This window comes from Anser brachyrhynchus (assembly GCF_964034855.1).
Source record: "Anser brachyrhynchus genome assembly, chromosome: W".
NCBI lineage: Eukaryota > Metazoa > Chordata > Aves > Anseriformes > Anatidae > Anser > Anser brachyrhynchus.
The window spans coordinates 19124259-19149805 of NC_137704.1; the positions used below are offsets into that span (position 1 = coordinate 19124259).

The 25547-nt window shown below is 45.2% G+C and overlaps 1 protein-coding gene across 2 annotated transcripts in view; it reads left to right on the plus strand.

The window, feature by feature from the left end:
* Nucleotides 1-576: 576 nt before the first annotated feature.
* LOC308184794 (collagen and calcium-binding EGF domain-containing protein 1-like) overlaps nucleotides 577-25547 on the plus strand; it is a 198871-nt gene continuing 173900 nt past the window's right edge. Inside the window, exons 1-5 of one of the 2 annotated variants that reach the window (XM_080572365.1) lie at nucleotides 577-4512; nucleotides 8547-8667; nucleotides 14031-14170; nucleotides 14263-14298; nucleotides 15977-20581. In XM_080572365.1, the coding sequence (XP_080428491.1) occupies nucleotides 4345-4512; nucleotides 8547-8667; nucleotides 14031-14170; nucleotides 14263-14298; nucleotides 15977-16210 (699 nt within the window). In that variant the 5' untranslated portion in view covers nucleotides 577-4344 and the 3' untranslated portion in view covers nucleotides 16211-20581. Of the gene's footprint in view, nucleotides 4513-8546; nucleotides 8668-14030; nucleotides 14171-14262; nucleotides 14309-15976; nucleotides 20582-25547 lie in introns of those variants that run through there. The other variant, XM_080572366.1, reaches the window with a different exon arrangement.

Genomic DNA, 25547 nt, shown 5'->3' on the forward strand with positions numbered 1-25547 from the left:
CCTGTGAGCTGAGACAAAGAAAAGCCGTCTGAATGGCTTTCACTTCTGCAAACTGACTCGATTCACCTTCTCCCTCAGCAGCTTCTGCAACTCGTTGTGTATGTACTGGGTCGGGCTGGGATGTTAACTTTCCCTGCAGCAGCCCATACAGTGCTGTGCTCTGCACTCGTAGCTAAAACAGCAAGGGTATCACACCAGTGTTGTGTCTGCTGCTGAGCAGTGCTGGCACAGCATCAGGACTCCCCCTAACTCCCCTAGGGGTGGGCAAAGATGTGAGAAAAGAAACATCACCAGGGCAGCTGACCTAAACCAACCAAAGGGATATTCCATACCATATGATGTCACACTCAGCAATAACAGGTGGAAAAAGGAGGAAGAGGGGAGGGGTGGGCTCTCGTTGTGAAAATGTCTGTCCTCCTCCCGAACGCCGGCTACGTGCGTTGAGGCCCTGCTTCAAGGACGTGGTCAAGCATCGCTCGTTGGTGGGAAGTAGAGAGTAATTTCTTTCCTCTGCACTTCCACACAGCTTTTGCTTGTTTCGCTTAGTTTTCCCTTTCCCCCTCGGTGAAACACGGTAAAACCACCACAAATAGGAATATCCAGAGTGAAAGAAGGAGGAGAGATTGCTGTTATAAATTCAGAATAGGGGTGACTTGCGGAAAACGGACTCCACAATCAGTAAGATTGTAAAGTAGGTATGTTTATTTAGCGCTGGGCAGCATGGGGGGGTAGTCCCACCAAAGTTGTGCGTGCCTGACGTGGCAATTTGCTATGGTTATATGCATCAGAGTTACATATGCACGAAGTTTCACAATGCGCCTATACATACTCATAACTTGTCCCCATTTCATATTAAAATTAGTTCCAATGAGTCATTTCCATAAACTCCTCCCATTTGCGCTTGCACAGTGTCTCCTGGTGGTGGTCGTCGGGGGTCGTGGGGATGAAGGTTGGTGACTCTTCCTCGTCACCGCTAGTTGACCTCTTGCCTTTGTGCAGACTCAGTTGCTCCTTGGCTCTTGTCCATCCGCAGGACCAGTTTCTGCCAGTTTCTTAAGATAGGCTCACACTCTTATCAAGAGACTAACTTTGGTAAGGGGCCCAAGGCTTCTTGCTTTAATTAATTTGCACAGTTGGTGCGATATTGCTTTCGGTGCACCATTGTGGTAGCTATTGGTACCTGCTGTTCTTCAACCTTCAGCAATCCTACAACGGAAGAGTCTTCTGAAAGGCCCGGCCGGGTAGACAGCTGCCTAATCTTCTCTGTGCTCAAAGCAGCTATGCCAAAAGCCCACCGGTACCCTTTTGGATCCTTGAAGTACCCTCTCTTGAGGTAGTCTATGCCAAGGATGCATGGAGCCCTGGGGGCCAGTCACAATGGGATGCTTTTGCCACTCATTCCCAGTTAGACTCACTTCAGCCTCCAATACAGTTAATTGTTGGGATCCCCCTCTCACTCCAGAGATACAGATGGGTTCTGTCCCTTGGTAGCCTGATGGCATTAAGGTACATTGTGCGCCAGTGTCCACTAAAGCTTTGTATTCTTGTGGTTCCAATATGCCAGGCCATCGGATCCACACAGTCCAATAAATTCGGTTATCCCTCTCCTCTACCTGGCCAGAGGCAGGGCCCCTCTAGTCCTGGTTGGAGTGTCTGCCACTTAATTCTTGCAAATGAGAAGCAGAGGTCCCTTCCTCAGGGTCAAGAATAACATCAGCTCTTCTACTGCCTCTGGGGAACTGCCCAACAGACACTGGAGCAGCATTTTTCTTAGGAGCCCCTCTTCTTTCTGCTGTATTTCCTTTCAGTTCACGTACCCGAGCAGCTAGGGTAGAAGTAGGTACACCATCCCATTTCCTCATATATTCCCCGTGGTCACGCAGATAAAACCACAAGGTGCCACGTGGTGTGCGTCTTGGATACTCTCTCTCTCGAGCAGGAAAATACTGATTCTTAGTGGCTGAAATATCACTCCGTCTGGATGAGGAAGGATATGCTCGTTCTACAAGGTGGTCAAGTCTTTCGGACAGTTTTTCCACAGCTGAGACACAGGCCTGTAGCGGAGCAGAGAGGTTGTCTTCATATTTTTGAAGCTGGCAGGATACAGTATACACTGTTGGTCCCATCCCCTCATCCCAATGAATTCCTGCCAGCGTACTGGCATGTGATGATGGTGCGTTCCGCACAAATTTACGCCACATGGATGTTGTGCACTGGACTTCATCGGGATCTTGAGGTGTCTGGGCATTGTCCAAATCACTATAAATCATCTCCAGCACAGCTAATTCCCACAGATGCTGGAGACCTTCATCCATGGTGGCCCACTTGCCTACTTGATATACGATATCTTCCTTATGGGGATACCTTTCTTTCACAGCTGCCAGGAGTTGCCTCCAGAGGCTGAGAACCTGTGTCCCTCTCCCAATTACTTTGTCAATGACCCTTTCTCTAGAGAGGGATCCCAGCTGCTTGGCTTCATTGCCTTCTAATTGTTGGCTATTAGCCCCAGTGTCCCAGCATCGAAGCAGCCAGGTGAGGATGTGTTCACCTGGGTGTCGACCAAAATCCTTTTGTATTTCTCGCAACTCACTCAGGGATAGGGATCGAGTGGTTTCTGATTCCTTTATGATTTCCATCTCTTCTTCCTGCTGTTTTTGTGATGGCTCTGCTTTAGAGGTGCCTGCCTTCTCCCCTTCTCCCTCCTTCTTAGGAGAGGCTTCTTCCCTTACTAAACGAGCTGACTTCCGTTTCCATTGCTTTGACTTGACTATGGGGGCGACTGATACCATAGTTGGTTGATCCTCTGGGTCAGTCACAGCATGTGTTATCTGGTCATCAGATTCAGAGACTTCCTCCCTCTCTTCAAGATGCTGGATGATGTTAAACAGTGTTTGATAGGAGTAAGCCAGGACCCAGCAGGGTGCTGCAAGCTGTCGTTCTCCGGCATTATCAGGGTCAGGGCATACGACTCTCAAACATTCTATCAGGTTTTTAGGATTTTGCACTAGTTCAGGGGTGAAGTTCAAAACTATTGGAGGAGACACCCGTGACAGGTACCTGCCGATATCCTCCCACACACCTTGCCACCTGCCACAAGACTGTTTCGGGACAGATTCCCGGGTAAGCTTTCTAAACAATCGACTAATCTTAGAGAGAAGAGGAAACCCGTTATTCAGAATTAGAAATAGTAATATATGGGTTACACATGGATATTCAAAATACTCAGAGACTGTTGTAATTAGCCCACTGTGAAAGAAGGAGGAGGTACCATTCCTGATATTATTCATAAAATGACTTCCAGATGAGGAAAGGAAGGCAGTGTAATTCTGAACATTCTCTAAAAGATAGTTTCCATGAGACCCAAGTGATAACAGTGCAGAGCCTGAATGCCAGATTAAACTCAAGGCCAGTGCTTGGCAGCACAGCGAATTTAAAAAACGAACACAGATTGTAGCACATTCTCGGATCGAATATAGAGGAGAAAGGAGAACATAACAGGGATTGCATGACACATGATCAAACACGCCACTATTAACAGGACACTGAATATGGTGACTAGCAAGTAAGTGTGTTAGTTGTAAGCGTTTTAATCAATTCTACTGTTATCTCAACCCTTCGAGCCCCACGTTGGGCACCAAAAAGGACTGTGGTGGTTTTACCGTGCTAGGCAGCTGAACACCACAACTGCTCTCTCACTCCCCCTCCTTAGATGAGGAGGGGAAGAAGTAAAGGAAAGAACAACTCACGGGTTGAGATAAGGATGATTTAATTAAAGGAAAAAAATAATTATTAAGGAAAGATTATTATTAATTAAACAATTTAACTAAACAATTTAACTAAATTAACAGTTTAACTAAAGGGGAAAAAAGGAAAGGGGAAAAGGGAGGGGGAAAGGGAAAACTAAACAAAACAAGTAAAGGCTATGTGGAAGTGCAGAGGAAAGAAATTACTCTCTACTTCCCACCAACGAGCGATGCTTGACCACGTCCTTGAAGCAGGGCCTCAACGCACGTAGCCGGTGTTCGGGAGGAGGACAGACGTTTTCACAACGAGAGCCCACCCCTCCCCTCTTCGTCCTTTTTCCACCTGTTATTGCTGAGTGTGACATCATATGGTATGGAATATCCCTTTGGTTGGTTTAGGTCAGCTGCCCTGGTGATGTTTCTTTTCTCACATCTTTGCCCACCCCTAGGGGAGTTAGAGAGAGTCCTGATGCTGTGCCAGCACTGCTCAGCAGCAGACACAACACTGGTGTGATACCATTGCTGTTTTAGCTACGAGTGCAGAGCACAGCACTGTATGGGCTTCTTCAGGGAAAGTTAACATCCCAGCCCGACCCAGTACATGCCTAAGGAAAGGCAACTTACCCCCCCCCCCCCCATCACTACATCTTCTGTCAAGAAAGACAGAAAGGTTATCGTCAGAGGGGACTCGCTTCTGAAAGGGACAGAGGGCCCTATTTGCCGTCCAGACCCAACCCCCACGGAAGTCTGCTGCCTCCTTGGGGCTCGGGTAAGAGACATTCCTAGGAAAGTCACTCGCCTGTTACAGCCCTCTGACTACTACCCGTTACTGGTTTTTCAAGATGGTAATGATGAGGTAGCAAGGAGAAGTCCAAGGGCAATCAAAGGGGACTTCAAGGCTTTGGGGCGACTGGTTAAAGGATCAAGGGCACAGGTCATGTTTGCCTCTGTCCTTCCGGTAGCAGGGATTAGTGTTGACAGGCAGACTCAGCTCATCAGTATGTGGCTCTGAGACTGGTGCCACCAGCAGAACTTCGGGTTTGTTGATCACGGGAGGGTCTTCGTGACAACGGGCCTGCTGGCACCAGGTGGGATGCACCTCTCTCAGAGGGGGAAAAGGATTTTTGCCCAGGAGTTAGCAGGGTTAATAGATAGGGCTTTATACTAGAGTCGAAAGGGGAAAAGGATAAAACTAGGTCCACCGGTGATAAGCTAAGGGATGGCGCGCTAGAATCAGAGACTGTGTGCTAGTGAGGTCCTTCGGTCTGCTCCACATGGTGCTGCACGCAATGAGGCACATTTGAAGTACTTCTACACAAACGCACGCAGCATGAGGAATAAACTGGATGAGATAGAAGTCTTGGCCCAGTCCCACAGCTACGACATCATCGGCATAAGCGAAACCTGGTGGGATGAGTCCTGTGACTGGTGTGTTGCAGTAGATGGTTACAGGCTCCTCAAGACGGACAGGCAGGGCAGGCAAGGTGGGGGAAGGTAGTGATGTACCTGAAGGAGGGGCTGGACTGTGTGGAGCTTGCAGTTGGCGATGGCAAAGTTGAGAGCTTCTGGGTAAGGATTGAGGGACGAACAAATAAAGGGGATGTCATTGTGGGAGTCTATTACAGACCACCTGGCCAGGACGACAACACCGATGAATTATTCTTTGCAGAACTAAGAGATGCCTCGAGATCAACTCCCCTTGTCCTTATGGGGGACTTCAACTTGCCAGACATCAACTGGGATCACCACACAGCTGACACGAGCAGGTCCAGGAGGTTCATAAAGCCACCTCGATGATAACTTCTTGGTGCAGGTGCTATGGGAGCCCACTAGGAAAGGTGCCCTCCTAGATCTGTTGCTGGAGAACAGAGAGGGTCTTGCGGGGGACGTGGCAATTGGCAGCCGTCTTGGTCGTAGTGACTGTGAAGTGGTTGAGTTTAAAATTTTTGGTGACAGGAGGAAAACTGCCACCAAAACTTCGGCCCTGGATATGGGGAGAGCAGACTTCAGGCTGCTCAGGGGACTAGTCAGCAAGGTCCCCTGGGAATCTGCTTTTGAAGGTGCTGGCGTCCATCAGTGCTGGTCAGTCTTGAAGCACTGCCTCCTAAAAGCATAGGATCAGGCCATTCCAAAATATCGGAAGTCAAGCAGGCAGGGAAGAAGGCTGGCCTGGCTGACCAGGGATCTTCTTCTGGAGCTTAGGTATAAAAAGAAAGTGTATGGCTGCTGGAAGCAGGGTCATGCAACATGGAAGAACTACAGGGACGCAGCTCACCTTTGTAGGGAGAAAATTTGTGTGGCCCAATTAGAGTTGAAGCTGGCCAGGTCTGAGGGAGACAATAAAAAGCTTTTTTAAATACATGAACAGAAAAAGGAGAACCAAAGAAAACATAGGTCAGATACTTGATGGGGAAGGTCACCTCACAGACAAGGACATGGGCAAAGCGGAGACGTTTAATGCCTTCTTTGCCTCCATCTTCAACACAGATGATTGGCTTCGGGACCCAGGGTGCCCTGAGCTGGAGGACCATGATGGTGGGAATGATAAACTCCCAAGCGACCCTGAACGTGTACGGGATTTGCTGCTCCACCTGGATCCATACAAGTCCATGGGTCCGGATGGGATTCATCCCAGGGTGCTTAGAGAGCTGGCTGACGTCATCATGGGACCTCTCTCAATTATTTTTCAATGATCTTGGGAATCTGGAGAGGTCCCAGTAGACTGGAAGCTGGAAAATGTTGTACCAATTTTCAAGAAGGGCAAGAAAGAAGACCCTAGCAATTACAGGCCTGTCAGTCTCACGTCAGTGCCTGGTAAAATTATGGAGAAGATGATCCTTGAAGTTATTGAAGCACACCTGGGGGACAATGCAGTCATTGGTCCCAGCCAACATGGGTTCATGAGGGGTAGGTCCTGCCTAACAAATTTGATTTCCTTTTATGATAAGATCACCCATCTAGACGATCAAGGGAAACCAGCTGATGTGATCTTTTTGGACTTCAGCAAAGCTTTTGACATGGTTTCCCATAGGATCCTACTGGACAAAATGTCCAGCATACAGCTAGACAAAAACATCATACGATGGGTGAGCAATTGGCTGACGGGCAGGGCTCAAAGGGTTGTGGTAAATGGGGCCGCATCAGGCTGGCAGCCAGTCACCAGTGGGGTCCCCCAAGGCTCCATTTTAGGGCCAGTCCTCTTCAATGTCTTTATAAACAATTTGGATGTAGGACTAGAAGGTGTTTTGAGTAAATTTGCCGACGACACCAAACTTGGAGGAGTTGTGTACTCGGATGAGGGTGGAAAGGCCTTGCAGAGAGATCTGGACAGATTGGAGAGCTGGGCGATCACCAACCACATGAAGTTTAACAAAAGCAAGTGCCGGGTCCTGCACCTGGGACAGGGCAACCCTGGCTATACGTACAGACTGGGGGACGAGATACTGGAGAGCAGCCCCACAGAGAGGGGTCTAGGGGTTGTGGTTGATAGCAAGCTGAATATAAGCCAGCAGTGTTCCCTGGAAGCCAGAAAGGCCAACCGTATCCTGGGGGGCATCAAGCACGGCATTGCTAGTCGGTCGAGGGAAGTGATTGTCCCGCTCTACTCTGCGCTGGTGCGGCCTCACCTCGAGTACTGTGTGCAGTTTTGGGCACCACAGTACAAAAAAGGATGTGAAACTATTGGAGAGTGTCCAGAGGAGGGCGACGAAGATGGTGAAGGGCCTAGAGGGGAAGACGTATGAGGAGCAGCTGAGGTCACTTGGCCTGTTCAGCCTGGAAAAGAGGAGGCTGAGGGGAGACCTCATCGCGGTCTACAGCTTCCTCACGAGGGGGAGTGGAGGGGTAGGCGCCCATCTATTCTCTTTAGTTACCAGCAGTAGGATCCGAGGGAATGGAGTCAAGCTGCAACAGGGGAGGTTTAGGCTGGACATCAGGAAGAGGTTCTTCACCGAGAGGGTGGTCATGCACTGGAACAGGTTCCCCAGTTATGTAGTCACGGCACCAATCCTGTCAGAGTTTAAGAAGCTTTTGGACTATGCTCTTAGTCACATAGTCTGAATTTTTGGGTAGACCTGTGTGGAGCCAGAAGTTGGACACAGTGATCCTTATTGGTCCCTTCTAACTTGGGATATTCTATGATTCTGTGATTCTATGAATGGGCACTTGGAGAGCCATCGGCATGGCTCGCAGTGTATGAACAGCCTCCCTGATACACCTTTCAACCCATTCCTCCTGCATTTGTTTGTCTTTCACATAAAACTTCACAGCAGTGTTTGGAGAAATGTATAGTGAGTATACTGGCTCCAGGCCCCAGGGGAAGGAAAGTACCAGAAAGTATAAATGCCTTAAAATCAAAGAGTGCCATATTTTTCACATGGTATCTTCCAAGCCTGGGCTACCTCCTGGGTATAAGATGCATAAAGTGTGGATCATCTCTAGGATCCCCCATCCAGGTCTCATGTCGTGTTCCACCTTATGGGGCAATTCATCTGCACACTCTCTCCAGAAGTGTTCCCATACATATGAGCTGGGCTCATACTGGGTTCTTTTTACTGTTATTGGGGAAAAATGGTTGTGTGTTGTTTGTTTTTTTTCTCCACACGTTAAGTTGTTTGACATAATGTGAAGTGCAGTCCTGACAGCATCTCCAGAACAGCGTTAGTATAAATGCAGATATCAATAAAGATTTTACATTTTCCTGAAGTACTTAAATGTTCTATTTGTCCACATGAAAGTTTGATCAAGAATGCAATTTATCCAGCTGAATGATGGATGGCTTACAGTGATTTTTGTTTTTTGCAGGTTGCTTTGCTACCAAATAATGCTGCTGATCTTAGCAAACATATCACTGGTGAAAAAGTGCTTGCATCTAGCGCATATATCCCTGCCCCCCCAGGCCAGCCTGGCCAACAAGGTCCTCCAGGTAAGATACAGACCAGAGGGATGTGAGTGTGAAATAGTGCAATGTATAAAAATAATAAGCTTCAGTCTTTCAGTATGATAGGATTTCATGTGTTACATATTTTGATTGCTATGATTGTATTTGTGACAAATCAAAAAAGAAAAACTTTGCAGTCATTATTCAGCCACCCTCTGTGAACTGTCTAACATCACTCCATTGTGTTTCTTAGTCTCCATGTATTTCTTGGCGTGCAAGCTGTGTTTGTCCTGTATGTGTTAAATTTCTCCCTCTCCCGGGGATATCTCACCTGCTTCAGTTGTCATTTCCCCTTTCTTAACTGTGTCTTAAACACTCTCCATTTCATTTCAGAAATACCTATTACTTTACCTCACTGTCATTAGTAGAGCAGAAAATGTGCTTTCAGTTTGCAGGGGTTTGTGCCAACTGTTTTATTTTTCCTTGTCTTGTTTTGCAAGGATTCATTTCTTGGTTTTATGTTGTGTTTATGTTGTGTTCAAAGGAATCTGAAAAGAAAAGTAAAACTCCACTCACACCTTCTGCACTTTGCTAAGGTATAGGCTGTGGGAATAGAAATGTTGTTTTTGCAGTGTTACATTGTATAGAAGGAACATCAAGAGAGTCATTGGGAGATGCAAGCAATGTGTGATGTTGTGCTAAGAAAGTATGTCTGTGTAGGAATATACACTTTAGTGAAGCAAATATGCAGAGGATGTACCCTATGTCAAAAGGCAAATAAAAAGGTCATCCGTAACCCACCTAGAGGGGGACGGGAGCCAGGGATTCGACCTTTCCAAAGTATACAGGTAGACTTTACTGAGTTACCTAAAGCAGGGAGACTTAAGTACTTGTTTGTCCTAATTGACCACATGACTGGATGGGTGTAAGCTTTCCCCTCTGTATCTGCCACTGCGAACACGGTGGCTAAGGTATCACTGGAGCAAATAGTCCCTAGATATGGGATAGTTGCAAACATTGATTCAGATCAAGGAAGTCATTTCACTTCACAAGTACTGCAAGGGTTAATGCAGGCCTTAGAGATTGAGTGGGCTTTTCACACCCCCTGGCACCCCTCCTCTTCTGGGAAGGTAAAGCAAATGAACCAGACATTAAAGAAGCAATTAACTAAATTAGCGTTAAAAACCCAACTTCCTTGGGTAAAATGCTTACCTTTAGCACTCCTCCAGGTTCAAACAGCACCAAGAAACGATATAGGAATTTCACCATATGAGATGCTGTTCGGATTACCCTATCTGGGCAGAAGGGATGAGATACCACAATTCGAAACAAGAGAGTTTTCTTAAGAACTGTATTCTGGGGTTGTCCTCTTCTTTGTCATCTCTCAGGACCCGTGGGAAATTGGGTCCTGATTCAGACCTGGAAAGGATCAACTCCGGCCTGAATGGGAAGGACACTTCCAAGTATTACTAACCACTGAAACAGCTGTAAGAACTGCGGAAAAAGGTTGGACTCACTATACTCGAGTGAAGGCATCCGTCGACCCTAGTACCTGGGAAGCTGTTCCTACAGAAGACTTGCTGGAAGCTGAAATCGAAGAGAAAAATCTCATAGTGGACTCTGAGCGGGATAAGAGCTTACAATTGTAAACTAACCTTTTATTTTCACAGGTAACTAATGAGTGTGACTTGCGAGTGAGAGAAAGGACAGACCTATAGTGAATCGAAGTGCTCCCAAGGGGGGTTTGTTATAGTAGTAGTGTATATCTTATTCTTTGTATTGATAATTATTTGGAAACCTGAGGTTTAAAAGTAATGACAGGGAAAAATCAATTATTAATTTTGTTTCTAGTGATTGTAGGCCTCAGAGAAGGCCTTGGTCAATTGTCTACTTGGAAAAGGCATGACCAGATAATAGTAAGACGGGATACCCCATAAAAATATGGGTGAATGTGGCAGAGGGTTATGTACCGCAATCTGTCATGTTTGATGCTTGTGAGGTGTTAGCTTGTGGAGATTTAAATGCCCAACGACAATTGAGCAGAGGGAACAAATAACTGGTGGAGACCCAACAGCCAGATTGAGAATAGCTGTATGGAAACGATCCTCTATTGCCATCAGAGAAAGGGAGAAACTCAAGGAGAAAACAGGAGAGAAAACAGGAGGCCCTCTTTGAAATGCGGCAGTTCAAACATTTGAGATTGAAACAGGGTATGGGGATGTGAAAGCCTGGATAGAATGGGTCAAATATACTGTCCAGAGTCTCAACCATAGCAATTGCTATGCTTGTGCCTCGGGACGACCGATTGCCCAGATAGTGCCCTGCCCATTGGGGTGGACCAAGGATTCCCAGGGGATGCAATGTATGATTGCATTGTACCAAGAAAAGACTGCCTGGGGAAATGAGGCCTGTAAGTCTCTCTCTTTGCTATTCCCTTCCTTGCATGATAGCAATATCAGGGTTCCCCCTGCATTCTCTACAGCTCTAGGTAACCATACAGCTTGCCTCTCACGGCAGAGAGTGAGTGCTACCCGGCATCTGGGAGAATTTGCCTTGTGCACCAGGCTACCGAGGACTTGATGGGAAACTATTCAAGACTTGAGATCCCCAGGGCAGATCTCTGGTGGTACTGTGGAGGGAAGATCTTACGGTCCATCCTGCCATCTAACTGGGGAGGCACTTGTGCACTTGTTCAATTAGCTATACCCTTCACCCTGGCATTTGAAAGAGAAACATCACAAATACCCAGAAGAAGTAAAAGAGGCTTAGGAGTACCATTCGATGATAGAGTCTATACAGATTCTATTGGGGTGCCTAGAGGAGTTCCCGATGAACATAAAGCCAGGAATCAAATTGCTGCAGGGTTTGAGTCACTGTTCTGGTGGGTAACAATTAATAAAAATGTGGATTGGATTAATTATATCTATTATAATCAGCAGAGATTCATAAACTATACAAGAGATGCGATAAGAGGAATCGCTGAACAACTAGATGCCACCAGCAAAATGGCTTGGGAAAACAGAATAACATTAGATATGATTCTTGCGGAGAAAGGCGGTGTGCGCATGATGCTGGGCAACCGTTGTTGTACTTTTATCCCTAACAATACTGCCCCGGATGGCACAGTAACTAGAGCATTGCAAAGGTTTACCACCCTTGCCAATGAATTGGCAGAAAACTCAGGAGCAGACACTTCCATCACAGGATGGTTGGAATCTTGGTTTTGTAAATGGAAAGGGATGGTAGTGTCCATATTTACATCCTTGATTGTAGTAGCAGGAGTTTGACAGCCATTGGTTGTTGCATTATCCCCTGTGTAAGGGGACTTGTCCAGCGGTTAATGGAAACTGCACTTTTGAAACAAATGACCATGGATCCACCACCCTACTCAGATAAGATGATGATATTAGAGGAAATGGAAAGCAAAGAAAGTGAAGAAGAGGAAGACATCTACCAAATTACATCTTAGAGAAAAATTTTGCAAAAATCAACAAATTATAAAAAGAGAAAAGGGGGGAATTGTGGGAATAGAAATGTTGTTTTTGCAGTTTTACATTGTATAGAAGGAAGGAATGTGGTATTGAGATATGCTTACGGTGATAAGAAAGCTCAGCAGGTGACCTCCTAAAATGCAGACAACCAGACTCCTTAGAGCAATCAGATGAAAATCACTATGTTAAGTCAAGCCAGATAAGGGGAGAAAACATTACCATCTCAAAAACAGGCCGGCAACTGAAGGCCAGGCATTGTCTGTGAAGCATCAGATAGATTGTGAACCTGGATTACCCACTCCAGTGGGGAAACAGGGGAGGGTCCTGTCATCAAAAAGTATATAAACTGTGTTTTGGAACTAGTGGGTGCGCTCTCCTGCTTGTGGGGCGCCCGCCATTGCAATCGCGAATAAATTACTACTTCACTGATATCCTCGCCTGAGCCTAAGTTATTGGCTACGGAGTGTTTCTCACAAGGCTGAAACAATGAGAAAAGCAGAGAGTTCCTAAAGCTCTAGCTTAAGCCAGACACCCTGTAACCTGCAGCCAGTGATAGTAAAAGTTTTGCTAACTCCGTTGAATTCAGATCTGATTTTGGGTTAGTGATAAATGAAAGGAATTTTACTATTGTTATGAGTTTCTGGAAGACTCTTACAGAGGACTAGCTGATATTTCGTACCAGGTTTGATTTACTACCTACTGAACTGTCCTCCATTTATCCACATTTTTGCAGTCTTGCTTTGTTTTTTGAGTCTTTATCTCATTTTCTTGGAGGATGAGCATCTTCAGTCCTCAGTATAACATAAATGCAGTTAGAGATTGTGGTTAGAGATTCTGGACAATGTGGTTAGAGATTCTGCGTCAGACTCTGAAATGTACAGCGCGCTGTCTTGCAATCTCTCTAATGTAGGCCTGACTTTGCATTTCTTCATTTTGTTTTCCCCATGACTGAGCTGTCCAAGGTACTGTAGAATTCTCTGTTCTGCTTGGAAACCATCCCAGCTGACCTCTTCCCCTGCCCTGCTGTTAGCAACAGGACAGCTGGGTCTTCAGGAGGAGTCTGAAAAGTTCATCGCTGAACTTGATTTTACTCCTTATGAATAACCTAGCTGTAAATATTCTGTCCTGCTGAACCATTTTTGCTCTCTGCCTTTCATTTCCTGTGTCTTTCACATGCCTTCAGTATGAAGAAAAGTGCTTTCCCCTCTAAGTAAAAAGCACTTCAGCCAGTGACACTTTAATGATCTTTATTTTGTGTAAATTCTGTTTCAGGTGCCTTATTTTGTGTTTTGCATTTCATAATGTTTCTCTTGATATAAACCTCTATTTTGTTGCCTGGTGCCTTGTAAAAACTAACATTTTCTGCTGAACCAGCAGAAGCTGAAAAGGGTATAAAGTGAAATGCAAGAACAGAACCTTTCTTGCCCTAATACATTGGCCACTGTCCTGGGAAACAGAGAGGTGTAAACCACTACTATAAAGGGTTTGCTTCTGTGCCAGTCATGTAGATGGCTTTGACCCAACATTTCCATGAGTTTTCTGAGGCTTTCTTTTTATGAGATGTTTCTCAGATGTGACTTGTTCTTTCTCCTTTTTTTTTTTTTTTGTGTGTGAAAATGAGGCTTTTCTGTTTTTCTTTTCATCCCTGGTCTGTGTTCCTAACTGCTTGGCGGTGGAAATCTTGGTTTCTTTGAACACACAAGGTTTAATTGTTTTGTGAAGATCTCTTGCAGCCACTGCGGCAAGGATGTCTCAAATGACTGCTGTGTTGGTTATGTTGCTGTGGATTTGTGGATTTGGGTGTGTTAAGGCAACAAGTCCATTGGGTGGTTCAAAAAATAGTCAATCCCCACTGCTTGTGCTGATGAAGTTTCCTGAAGGCTTTCCCTGGCAGGTAACCTTTGCTGTTGATTGCAGGGGCTCCAGGACCGAAAGGGAGTCAAGGAGTTCCTGGGTCACCTGGACCTCCTGGACAGCCAGGCCCCCGTGGATCAATGGGACCCATGGGCCCATCTCCAGATATATCCCATATTAAGCAGGGCAGACGGGGCCCTGTGGTCAGTATTCTCACTTCCTGTCATGCACTGCATGATTGGTCTCAGCTCCACAACCTGTCACATCCTTGTGAACGCTTTCTTTTCTGTTGCAGGGCCCACCAGGAGCACCAGGGAGAGATGGCAGCAAGGTGAGGAGAGGTACTGTTTTCCACAATGCAGGCACATGCACATGTAGTCTATGCACTTGCAGTCACACCCTTTTACCACCTCATTTCCTTTGCTATTCTGAAAATGTCCCGTTGTTCCATCCATTCATGCCTTTCTTCTCCTATTTTGTGCTTGTCATTCCTTAAGTCTTGCAAATAATAGCCCTGCCAGGCTCTCAAGCTGCCTTCTTTCCTTTCTCTGCAGCTCTTTGAGCTTTTCCATGAAGAAACATTGATGTTTTAGCCCATTTCATTAGACTGCTGTTTTGTGAATTTCTCCTGTTAACTGGTTTGTTTGTTACTGTCCAAGAGAAATATCAGAAGCACCCAGCTCTGTTCCCACTAGAGCTAGTGGCACTTTCCTGTGTTCTTCCTGAAATATTTGTTCCCACTTCACTTTCTTTTCTTTTTCTGAGCAAGCAAAGTTAGCATAAGCTGATGATTCTTGATCTGTAGCCAGTAAGTAAGGGAGTCTGCAAAGGTAAACTGCTATTTCAGTTTCCTTTAGTCACAGCAAACTAACTGAGGTGGTATTGGTTACAGGGGGAGCGGGGTGCACCAGGACTGAAAGGGATACCTGTAAGTATTACTCAGCAAGAATTTCCATAGCAAAGTGATGTTGGCTACTAACAGGCCAGCCAAAAGAAAACAAACAAACAAGCAAACAAACAAAACTTTCCTTTGTCAAAATCACAATGAATGACATTTTACATGCCCAGAAAAGGTTATTGGAAAGAAAGTAATCATTGTTTTTCATCCAAACTTGCTGCCTACGCACCTCCTCCCTTGCTGGATGCTACACTGAAGGCAGTCTGTGCGCCTCCGTCCTATGGCAGTGGTGGGACACACTCAGCAGGGAGAAGCACAAGAACCCATGCCAAGTGCTAGTTAGCATGGTTCAGCCATCACTCCTAATGGGAGTTTGATCTCTGAAACTTTTTAAAATCCTGCCTCGTCTCTCTCTGGGACTTTGAGCAAATCAGCAAGAGAAGGATGAGTATTTACAATCCGTTTTTAGGTGAAATTGATTAAAATGTTGTTTCTCATGGTCTTTTCTCATTGGTGAGAGAATTCTCATACATTCACATTCTCAGTATTAAATAGTGTACTGTGTGAAGACAGCTAAAAAGAAATGATGATTTTCTGAAATTAGATAAAAACATGGGGGATATTCTCTACATTGTAATTACCGATGACTTTAATAAGTGATGGACTGCAGTGGGGTTAATGTATTGAAAATTAACTTCCAGACATCAGCATTCCCCAGATAATTTTAATAAGTATTAATAATTATTGATTAAGTAGTTATTTTAAGAATGCAATTTCTATCAGTTTAATATGAAGGAACACAAGGAACCAAGATTTCTCTCCTTTGTTCCCATGAGGTGTTGAGATGCTCTTAGCAGGCAAATATAGCTAAGGAATTGTTAAATAACAAAGAGCTGAGAACCTTGTAAATATAGGCTCTGTCTGCAAAAACATTTGCCTTTTGAAAAGTGTTTCCTGATCAGGTTGATTCGAAAAGAGACCTTTAATTTCTGGCAATAGATATGAAGCAGGATTTTACTGAATTACCCCTGCAAGGGCAATTATATTGTCCTGTTTGAAAACTGTAAGAGTAAAGTGGAATATGATAAATGACTGTGCCTTGTGTCTGCAGGGCCCACTGGGTTCATTTGACTTCTTATTGCTGATGATGGCAGACATCAGGAATGACATCGCTGAGCTGCAAGAGAGAGTGTTTGGACACAGGACTTATTCATCAACAGAGGAGTTTCCATTACCTCAGGAATTTACAAACTATCATGACACAGTGGATTTTGGATCTGGAGAAGACTACAAACCACGGGCAGCACCCAGAGACTCCAGGATACAGAAGGCAGCCCATCCTTAGCTATGCCTACTGACAAATAGAGCCTCTTTAGAGTTCTTCACTATAAAAATGCACTGACAATGTAATATATACATATATATATTATTTCTCAGTTTTCTCTTTGCTTTTCCCCAACCATACTACCTGTACTGTAACTTTCACACTTCATGGTGTTCTCCTTGCAGTAATTCCATACCGTCAAGACTGCACTGTGCGTTGTATCTAGACTATCAGGAAAACCTTCTTAGTGTATTGGGCTAGCATGATTAAGGTACGCGTTAGCTAATGGGGCAGACCACAGCATCTCATCTACCTACTTTTGGTTCTGTGTCCAAATGACCCAGTACCTAGATTTTGCAGAGGTAGAGGAGTAGCTGAACATCATCCCTGAAAGATGTCAAAAATTGAAACCCAGATCCACAGTTACTTTATACATGTAAATGAATTATATCACTGAACTCAAGTCTCCAGCTAGTGTCCCTGGGTTTAGGAGAGTGTGAAAAGTGGATCTCTTTCACAGCAGAGGCCAGCTTTATGTGAAATGTCTCCTTCTGTTATGCCCCACCGTGGCAGAAAAAGGCCAAAAAACATGATGAAGCAGTGATATAAAGATACTGCTTGTTGATCTAGATTTGAGAGGATCTAGCGACCTTCTAAAAGGCATTCACAGAACTGGAACACAAGAGTTACAGTATATTTGGCTGGGTATATGAGGAGTATAAGTGCAGGAGTGCACATGACAAAACATTTCAAGTAGTACGAGCATAGCTAAGGTTAGGTACTGCACATGGGATCCTGTATTTCTGAAGAGGGATGAAAGGGAGTGCCCTTTTTTACACTGGAAAATTGGATGCGCAAAGTTAGACCATACCTCATGGATGATGTATGTTAACTTTTTTTTTTCTTGGATTTCCACAGCTGCTGAGGACTTTGCCATGCTTAGAAGATAAAGGAATATATTAAGCACAAAACTGCAGTGTTGTATCTGTGTAGCTGCTACTTCTACAGTATGTTTAGTACTGGGTCTTGTCCATGTTAGAAATGCAAAGAAAATCTTATTTTGCCATGTTTTCCATGGCTTACATGTTCTAGTAGAATAAATACTAGTAAAAATATAAGCAGGCCCTTTTCAGATAATATGTAAAGGTTTGGATCCCCTTCCATATTCTCTGGGCCAAAAGATAGTTGGTGTAATCCCTACCACACCAGAACAAGTCATGTTGTATAAACAGCTGGCTGTCTAGACCTTTCATATCCTTTGTATATTATCTTAAGAGGATGTGTTAATTCCTGTAATTGTTTCCCAACTCCTCACTATCAGTATGCCACAAGCAAGGGCATTAGATTTAAGAACATTAATGTTCTTCATTCCTCTTCACGTTATATGTATATCAGTATTTACAAAGCAATGACTAAGTCACTGGTAAAGATTAGAAAAAATGATAGTGCTCTCACCCTATGATCTTTGGGCTTCTCCTCTGGAAGGAGCTCACCCAACAGCTACAGATCCAAGTAATCTTGTGAACAAGGTAAAGGGGAAATAGTGAGACTTGGGGAAGGAACTTGTGGCCAAAGGAAGGATGGTTTTATCCAGAGCAGACTGAAAGAAACCTCTAAGGCAGCAACCTGAGGCATGCATGTATTATTTTCTTAATTTCAAACAGGCAACTATGTATAAATGATATAGTTCATGAATATGCAATAAGCACATTCGTCAAATTATGTATTCGTAAACCTTGAAAATTACATAACTCTTGTCTAAGTTTACCACCACCATCCATGACCTGCTGGATCAGATTGATTTCCACTATAGAATTAGTAGCTGCAGTTATTTGGACCATCAGATACTGAATAATAAGTTAAATGACTCGCTTCCTACATACTGACTACATTTTATTGCCCCCTGCCCACAAGAAAAATGTGTTCTAAAAAAGGCACTTATTTGAGTTCTAAGCTCTGCTTTTCCATAAGTACCAAATGAGAAGTTTCTACAATTTGTTCATCAAATTCAGGAGGAGGCAACAATTGACCTGTTTTGCATAAGTATTTAGGGAAGGGAACTTCTGAGAGTGGATCAGAAAAGTAGATAAAATAAATGTCTCACTCTGAGTGCAAGAAGCTGTCCTACAGACTTGTGAACATAAAATAGGGTGCATGTTTACATGCCTTTCTGAATGATGATCTCAATAACTTCCCTTTCTGTAGTCTGCATGTTTATTCACAGCCCAGAGCTGTTTGTTTTGTGTTTGTTTTTTTCTTTTTTCCAGCAGACATGCTTCCTCCATAAAAAGGTGAAGGAAAGAGCTCCTTCGGTTTCTCATTGTGCTTCACACTCCTCTTTCCACAGACTCCTTGCCCCAGAGTGCTGCTGTTGGCTGAGTCCCAGCAGTGGTGAGAAGACAACATAGTAAGGACAAGTCCACCCCACAAGACACAGAAATTCCTCCAGCAGGGAAAGCCCCTCTGAGCACAGCTGTCTGGGAAGGTTCAGCCTTCTGTCTGCATCCAGCTAAGATCTTTGTGTAGACTTTTATATTTTATTTCTCATTAATTGTATGATAACTTTCATAACACATTGTATCAGAAACATTTCAGTACAATTTCTAGAGAAATAAATACAGACACTCAGAAAAATTACGTTTTCTTCAGCATACCCAAAGTTTTATAAAGCCAGACCAGAGGAGTCATTTCCAATTTTAAGCCTGGTTACCAGGGAGAGAGGGAAGTCATTACCTTGTAAATTATTTATTACTCTGTGGCTCCAAAAATAACTACCCAAGAATACAAAATAAGAATGTAGAAACATCTACACTCATGTCTAGTCATTACTAGGCTCATGCACATGACAACTTTGTTTCGTATAAATACTATGTATAATTTTATTAGAAAGATATATTTTGATGTTAAGACATCGTTATAAGCAGAAGGAGAATAAAGAGTTAGTTTGTTATTTTATTAATATTGCAAATATATTTAATGGAAACATTTGCAAGAGTGTGTAGTGATGGGAAAATACTGGTTGTTAATAGGTTTAACAAAATCATAAAGCTTGGAAAATGTTCTTTCAATGCTGTGCCAGGTACATACAGGATTAGTCTTTCTTGCAAAGCTGAATTACTGACACATACAAATTCCTATATGGTCAGGCTAAACCAGGAAAAGGGTAGGAAAAGTGATTGTAAATGGAATTACAATAATCCCTAGAGTTATTTTTGGCATCACAGCTTGAATAACGTTCTTCTGAGAAGTATTTCAGTTAATATGTTAAGCCCCAGAGAAGCAACAAAAGATGAGGTGGGGTGCAAGAATTTGTTAATTTCACATTACAATTCATATGTTTGTTCCTGTTACACATTCCAATAACTATACAGGTCATTTTATTTATATATGAAATACTAAAATATGTATAAAATGTTTGTGATTTTCTGATGTATTCATAATTTCTTCACCGAAAGGGTGGTTGCACACTGGAACAGGCTCCCCAGTGAAGTAGTCACTGCACCAAGCCTGTCTGAATTTAAGAAGAGATTGGACTGTGCACTTAGTCACATGGTCTAAACTTCTGGGCAGACCTGTGTGGTGCCAGGAGTTGGATTTGATGATCCTTATGGGTCCCTTCCAACTCTGGATTTTCTATGATTCTATGATTCTATGATTATGGGAGTAATTGCATCAGTCTATTCACTTATTGGCTGGCCAAATATACGGATTCTAGGGGGCCAAATATGGTTTCTATTACAGCAAGGTTAAACATCCCGTTGGCCTTTAGAATTGTCACAAAGAACTAAGAAGGAAAAGAGAGAGAGTTTCAAACAGCTAAAATTGACAGGTCACTCAAAGGTCATCATTAGCACACAGCAGAAGCAAAAAGTTGCAGCCTACACACTCAAGATCCAAAGGATATCAGGTATCATGGGCACCCACCTAAAATATCTACCATCACATGTAAGCCATCTTGGTAACTTTGACCATAACTGTAAACACATGGAGCAGCACTGCATTGACTGAGCTTATTTCAGTATTCCTAGATGCATCTGTTTTTAACCACCTCGTTAATAATCTGTCTCCCCTGTGCCCCTGTTTCATACATCATAAGCATCTTAAGCCAAGTCCCCTGTACAATCAAAACTTAAAAACTTATGATTGGGTGTCCTGGTTCCAGTTAGGACAGAGTTAATTTTTCCTCCTGGTAGCTGGTAGGGTGCTATGTTTTGGATTAGGATGAGAAGAGCGCTGATAACATGCTGATGTTTTAATTGTTGCAGAGCAGTGCTTACACCAGGCCAAGGACTTTTCGGCTTCTCGCTCTGTCCTGCCAGCGAGCAGGCTAGGGGTGCAGCAGGAGCTGGGAGGGGACAGACCCAGGACAGCTGACCCAAATTGGCCAAAGGGGTATTCCATACCATCTGACGTCATGCTAAACAATATATAGGGGTGGCTAGCCGGGGTGGGGGGGCCGGCTGCTCGGGGATAGGCTGGGCATCGGTCAGCGGGTGGTGAGCAATTGCATTGTGCATCACTTGTTTCTTACACATTATTATTATTAATACTATTATCATTATCACTATTATTATTATTGTTATTATTATATTCCTGTCTTAATAAACTGTCTTTATCTCAACTCACAGGCTTCACTTTCCCGTTTCTCTCCCCCATCCCAGAGAGGGAGGGGGGAGGGTGAGCGAACGGCTGTGTGGTGTTTAGCTGCCAGCCGAGTTAAACCACAACATTGGGTATGGACCAAAGCCAAGGGGCCAGAAAACACAAGCTATCCAGTGTTGCAGAGGAGGTAAAAGACGGCGGCGGGGGGGGGGGGGGGGGGGAACCTTTCAGCCTCAGCAGTGTGAAGAGTTGGGACTTGTCTCTTGCTGTAGAGATACATCAAAGTCCTGCTCTGTGACCCTTCCCCATGACACCAGAAATAAGTATGTGCTGCCTGAAGGTACCCACATATCAGAAGGGTCCAGATACTCACTGTGACCACCAAATCCAGCCACTCAAGGTATTTGTGCTCAGTTTCCAGCAGCTCATTGGCTGTCTGGCTGCGTTTTCTCTCCCAGCGAGCCCTCTGCTCTTCCACAGCGTTTCCTCCAGCTATAAGTGGCAGAGATGAGCCACTCATGGTAGTCTCAGAGCTGATAAACAGAAAGGTAACCACTCCTGAGAGCCAAGAGAGATGGAAACACAACACGCAACATGGGCCATAGGGTAGGATTCTGAGATACAAACTCTATACTGTGGAAGGAGGGAAGTCAGTTACCAGTAATGGCCACTAACAGTTTCTTTCTTCATTCCTATTTGTGGTACAGGAGCCCCACATTAACCAGAGGAACAATGACAGTCAGACCAGACTGTGAAAGCAAGATAAGTAGTACATTATGATGTATCTATAAGCAAATCTCAAGCATACAGTCCCACCTGCTTTCCTAACCCACAAGCCACTGCTTCCTGTGCTTCACCCAACTCTTCATGCAAAATTCTCAATAAACCTATGGAAGTCGGTGGGTGGAAGAGGTACTGTGCATAGGAGCAGAAAACAGCCCTAAGATTTGTCTTGGGGGAGAGGAGCAAAGAAAGGGAGGGGACAGAGAGAAAGCACACTCTTGCTTGTTTTCCCCTGGAGGATCCCCTAAAAAGTGAATGGCTTGCACTGTTATTTTCCAACAGCAGTTTGTGGTTTCAGAGATGAGCATCTGCTGTGAATCACACAATCCACAACTGGCTTCACTGCTGCTCTTTTCTTCTGCAAGAGCATCACTGTTACATTAAACAGAAAAACACTACTTTTATCACTCTGTGGTGGTTTTACTCGGGTGGGCAGCCGAGCTCCACATCAGCCACTCTCTCACTCCCCCTCCTCAAAGGGAAAGGGGGAGAAAATACAGTGAAAAGGGCTCAAGGGTTGAGATAAGGATGGGGAGATCACTCAACAATTATTGTCACAGGCAAAACAGACTCAGCGTAGGGAGATAGTAAGATTTATTGCCTATTACTAACAAGCTAGAGAAGGGAGAAACAAAGAAACCAAAGATGCCTTCCCCCCCATCCACCCTCTTCCACCTCCTCCCCCCGAGCGGCTCAGGGGAACGGGGGTTGCAGTCAGTCTATAGCGCTTCGTCTCTGCTGCTCCTTCTCGGTCACTCTCATCCCCTGCTCCAACGTGGGGTCCCTCCCACGGGATGCAGTCCTTCCCAAACTAATCCTGTGTGGGCTTGCCACAGGCAACAGCTCTTCGAGAACTGCTACAGATATGGGTCTGTACCACGGAGTCCATCCATCAGGAGTACACTGCTCCAACCTGGGTCCCCCACGGGTAGCAGCTCCTGCCAGATTACCTGCTCCTGCGTGGTCTCCTCTCCACAGGCTACAGGTCCAGCCCAGAGTCTGCTCTGGTGGGGGTCCTCCACAGGCCGCAGCCTCCTTCAGTGCAGGTCCACCTACTCCACCGTGGTCTCCTCCACGGGCTGCAGCATGGAGATCTGCTCCGCCGTGGTACACCATGGGCTGCAGGGGGACAACCTGCTTCACCATGGTCCTCTCCACAGGGGAACTTCTGATCCAGTGCCTGGAGCACCTCCTCCCCCCCTTCTTCACTGACCTTGGCATCTGCAAGGCTCTTTCTCACTCTACTCTCTCTCCCAGCTGCTGTTCCCCAACAGTTTTTTTTTCTTTTTTCCCTGTCTTAAATATGCTCTCACAGAGGCGCAAACATCGCTTATTGGCTCAGCTCTGGCCAGCAGCAGGGCCCTTATCTAACATGGGACAGCTTATGGATTCTTCTCACAGAAGCCACCCCTATGGCCCCCCCGCTACCGAAACCTTGCCACATAAACCCAGTACACACCCTCTCTCAGAGAAAGAAGCATGCACTATCAGAGCATTGGTTAAATCTTGCACTTTCTTTTGATGAAAAGGCAGAGCAGATTGTCACACACTTGCCACAGCATGAAGTCTGTGATTTCTGGGGAAGTTTGCCTCCCTGTATTGAGCTACCTTCACAGAAGTTCTGGCTCACACACATTCAAGCTACACTAGCACAGAAAGATAAGTTGTCTATGAGAAGTGAATCTGTCAAATAGAATTCCAGTGACATTTCAGATACCTGAATCAATAAAACAAAAGTTTAGCACAAAAACGGTACAGAGTCTCATTTAATGTGTTCGCAAAAGTCCAGATAGCTGAGGGACATGCAATATTTTATAGTAGCAGGAATTTCTCCAGAGGTTTATTCTCACATTTGTTCAGAAAACAACCACAAGTCTAGCTGTGGCCAGGTCTTTGTCAAGACCAGACACTGCTGGTAGCTGGAGAGGTAGCATTACAGGTAACACTAAGCAACAGCTTAGCATTAGCATGCTGTTGTGAAGTACTCACAAAAAACAGGCTAAGATGCTACCATTCAAAGAGTATCTTTAGCCAGTGTAAATTACAGTCATGACTGTGAACTACTTACCTTTTGCAGCCCATTTTCTTAAAAAAATAAAAAATAAAAAAAAATATAAAAAAAACCCACCAGGACAACAAATGCACACCACGATTGACCATCTCTCGATTTTAATATATAAAATTCTAACTCTTTCAAGTCTATTGGGTGTGAGTTGTCTGGAACCTTGGGGTAGACTCGAAAATACTTCACCTACAAGTGATCTAAGTAAATTAGCTTGTTTCTTTCTTCTCAAACTCAGAATAGAAACTATTGAATAGTTTTTGTAGAATTAACTACTTCACGATGCTCTGCTAACAATCTTCCCAGTGACATTTCTAACTTCACTATTTCTAACGTCCTCTAAAAAAAGAAAAAAAAAATCTCCCTTTGTTATCTCACCCTAGCCACTCTATATTTCTCTGAAGTGTTAGCAGCCTAGTGGGTCAGATCCAAGGGCCACAAGGTCCTTGCATTCTGTCTCCAAGGACAATGATGTTCCCAGGTGCTTCTACTCCACATGTACCATTTCCTTACTGCTGCATCTCCACCAGCTAGACACCCGTGGGGATTATTTGTTGTTGTTTTTTTTTAAAAACCTCCAAAAGAGGTTGAGGAGTCCTGGCAGACCAGCTTGCAATTAGGACTAATTGTGAGGCCCACGAGTTGGTGGGCCTCTGCAGAGCAGAGGGCACAGTTCTCACAAAGGTCACAGGATCCCTTGATTTGGGCTCCTTCTGCAAGCGAGCAGATCACAGTGTGCTTGTGCACTGCACGTGCCTGCTTGCAGTCCCTCTTCAGGCCCCTCCAGAACCTCTTACAGAGCTCCTTTGTATCTGGACTCTCTCCCCCTTGAGGGCCTGGGAATCTGCAGGACTGTGCTGCCAAACTCTTCCTGGCCCAGCCAAGCCAGCACCAGAGTGAGAGGCTCAAGCCTTCACTTCACCACCACTGGGCAGCGTTCATCTCAGACACCTTTGGGGCACCCAAGGGCACATTGCTCCAGGCCCTCTTCCAGCTCTATTTTCACAGGTCTTGACCTGCTCACAGTCACCTCCTTCCTTTTGCTCCCCCAAGAAGACAACTCAGGAATACTGGAAGAGGCTGCAGGAAGGCACCCTCACAGCCTTGTGCTTCTCCAGCCCCACCAACCAACACCTTCATCACTTTCTGCAGACTAAAGGCCCTGACCATGTCCCCATTGCGGCAGCATGGATTACTCTTATCTGCACTCTCCTCGCTGTTTAGAATCGAAGCCCCCATTTTGCCACCAGGACAGGGCGACTTTTCAGTCGCTGGCTGACAGAGCCCTCCCCAACCCCTTGGACTGATTTGGGGCTGCTTTTGTCCCCCAGCCCACCACCTCCCCACTTCCCTCCCTTCCTGCCGGCCTCACAGCGCCCCCAGCGAGACCCAGCGGCCGCCTCAGGCTGGACCCCGGCCCCTCACCGCTCTCGCCCCCCCCCCCGCCTCACGCGATGCGGCTGCCCGTTACCTGCCTTGGCCCCGTGCCAGCCGGCCCGCGTTCAAACCCCAGCTCCACCTCGCAGGGTGGTCCCGGGGCGGAGCGGCGGCGGCGAGGGCAGCCGGCGGCACGGGAAGCGGGCCAGCATGGTGTTGAAGCCAGGGATAGAAGAATGGGGGCTTGCTTAATTGCTTTAAAATAGATATTGCTGAGTGTCTTTGCTTACTACTGTGCAAATTAACCGAAACAAGGAGTCTTGGGGCCCCTCACAAAGGATGGTTCCTGACAAAAATGGGGAACCTGTCTCAAAAACCAGCTGAGACCGACCTTGTGGTTTGGACAAGAGCCAAGGGGCAGCTGAGTCTGTACAAAGGCAGGGGGTCAACTAGTGGTGATGAAGAAGAGTTATTGGCCTTCATCCCCACGACCCCCGACGACTACCACCAGAAGGCACTGCGCAGGCGCAGATG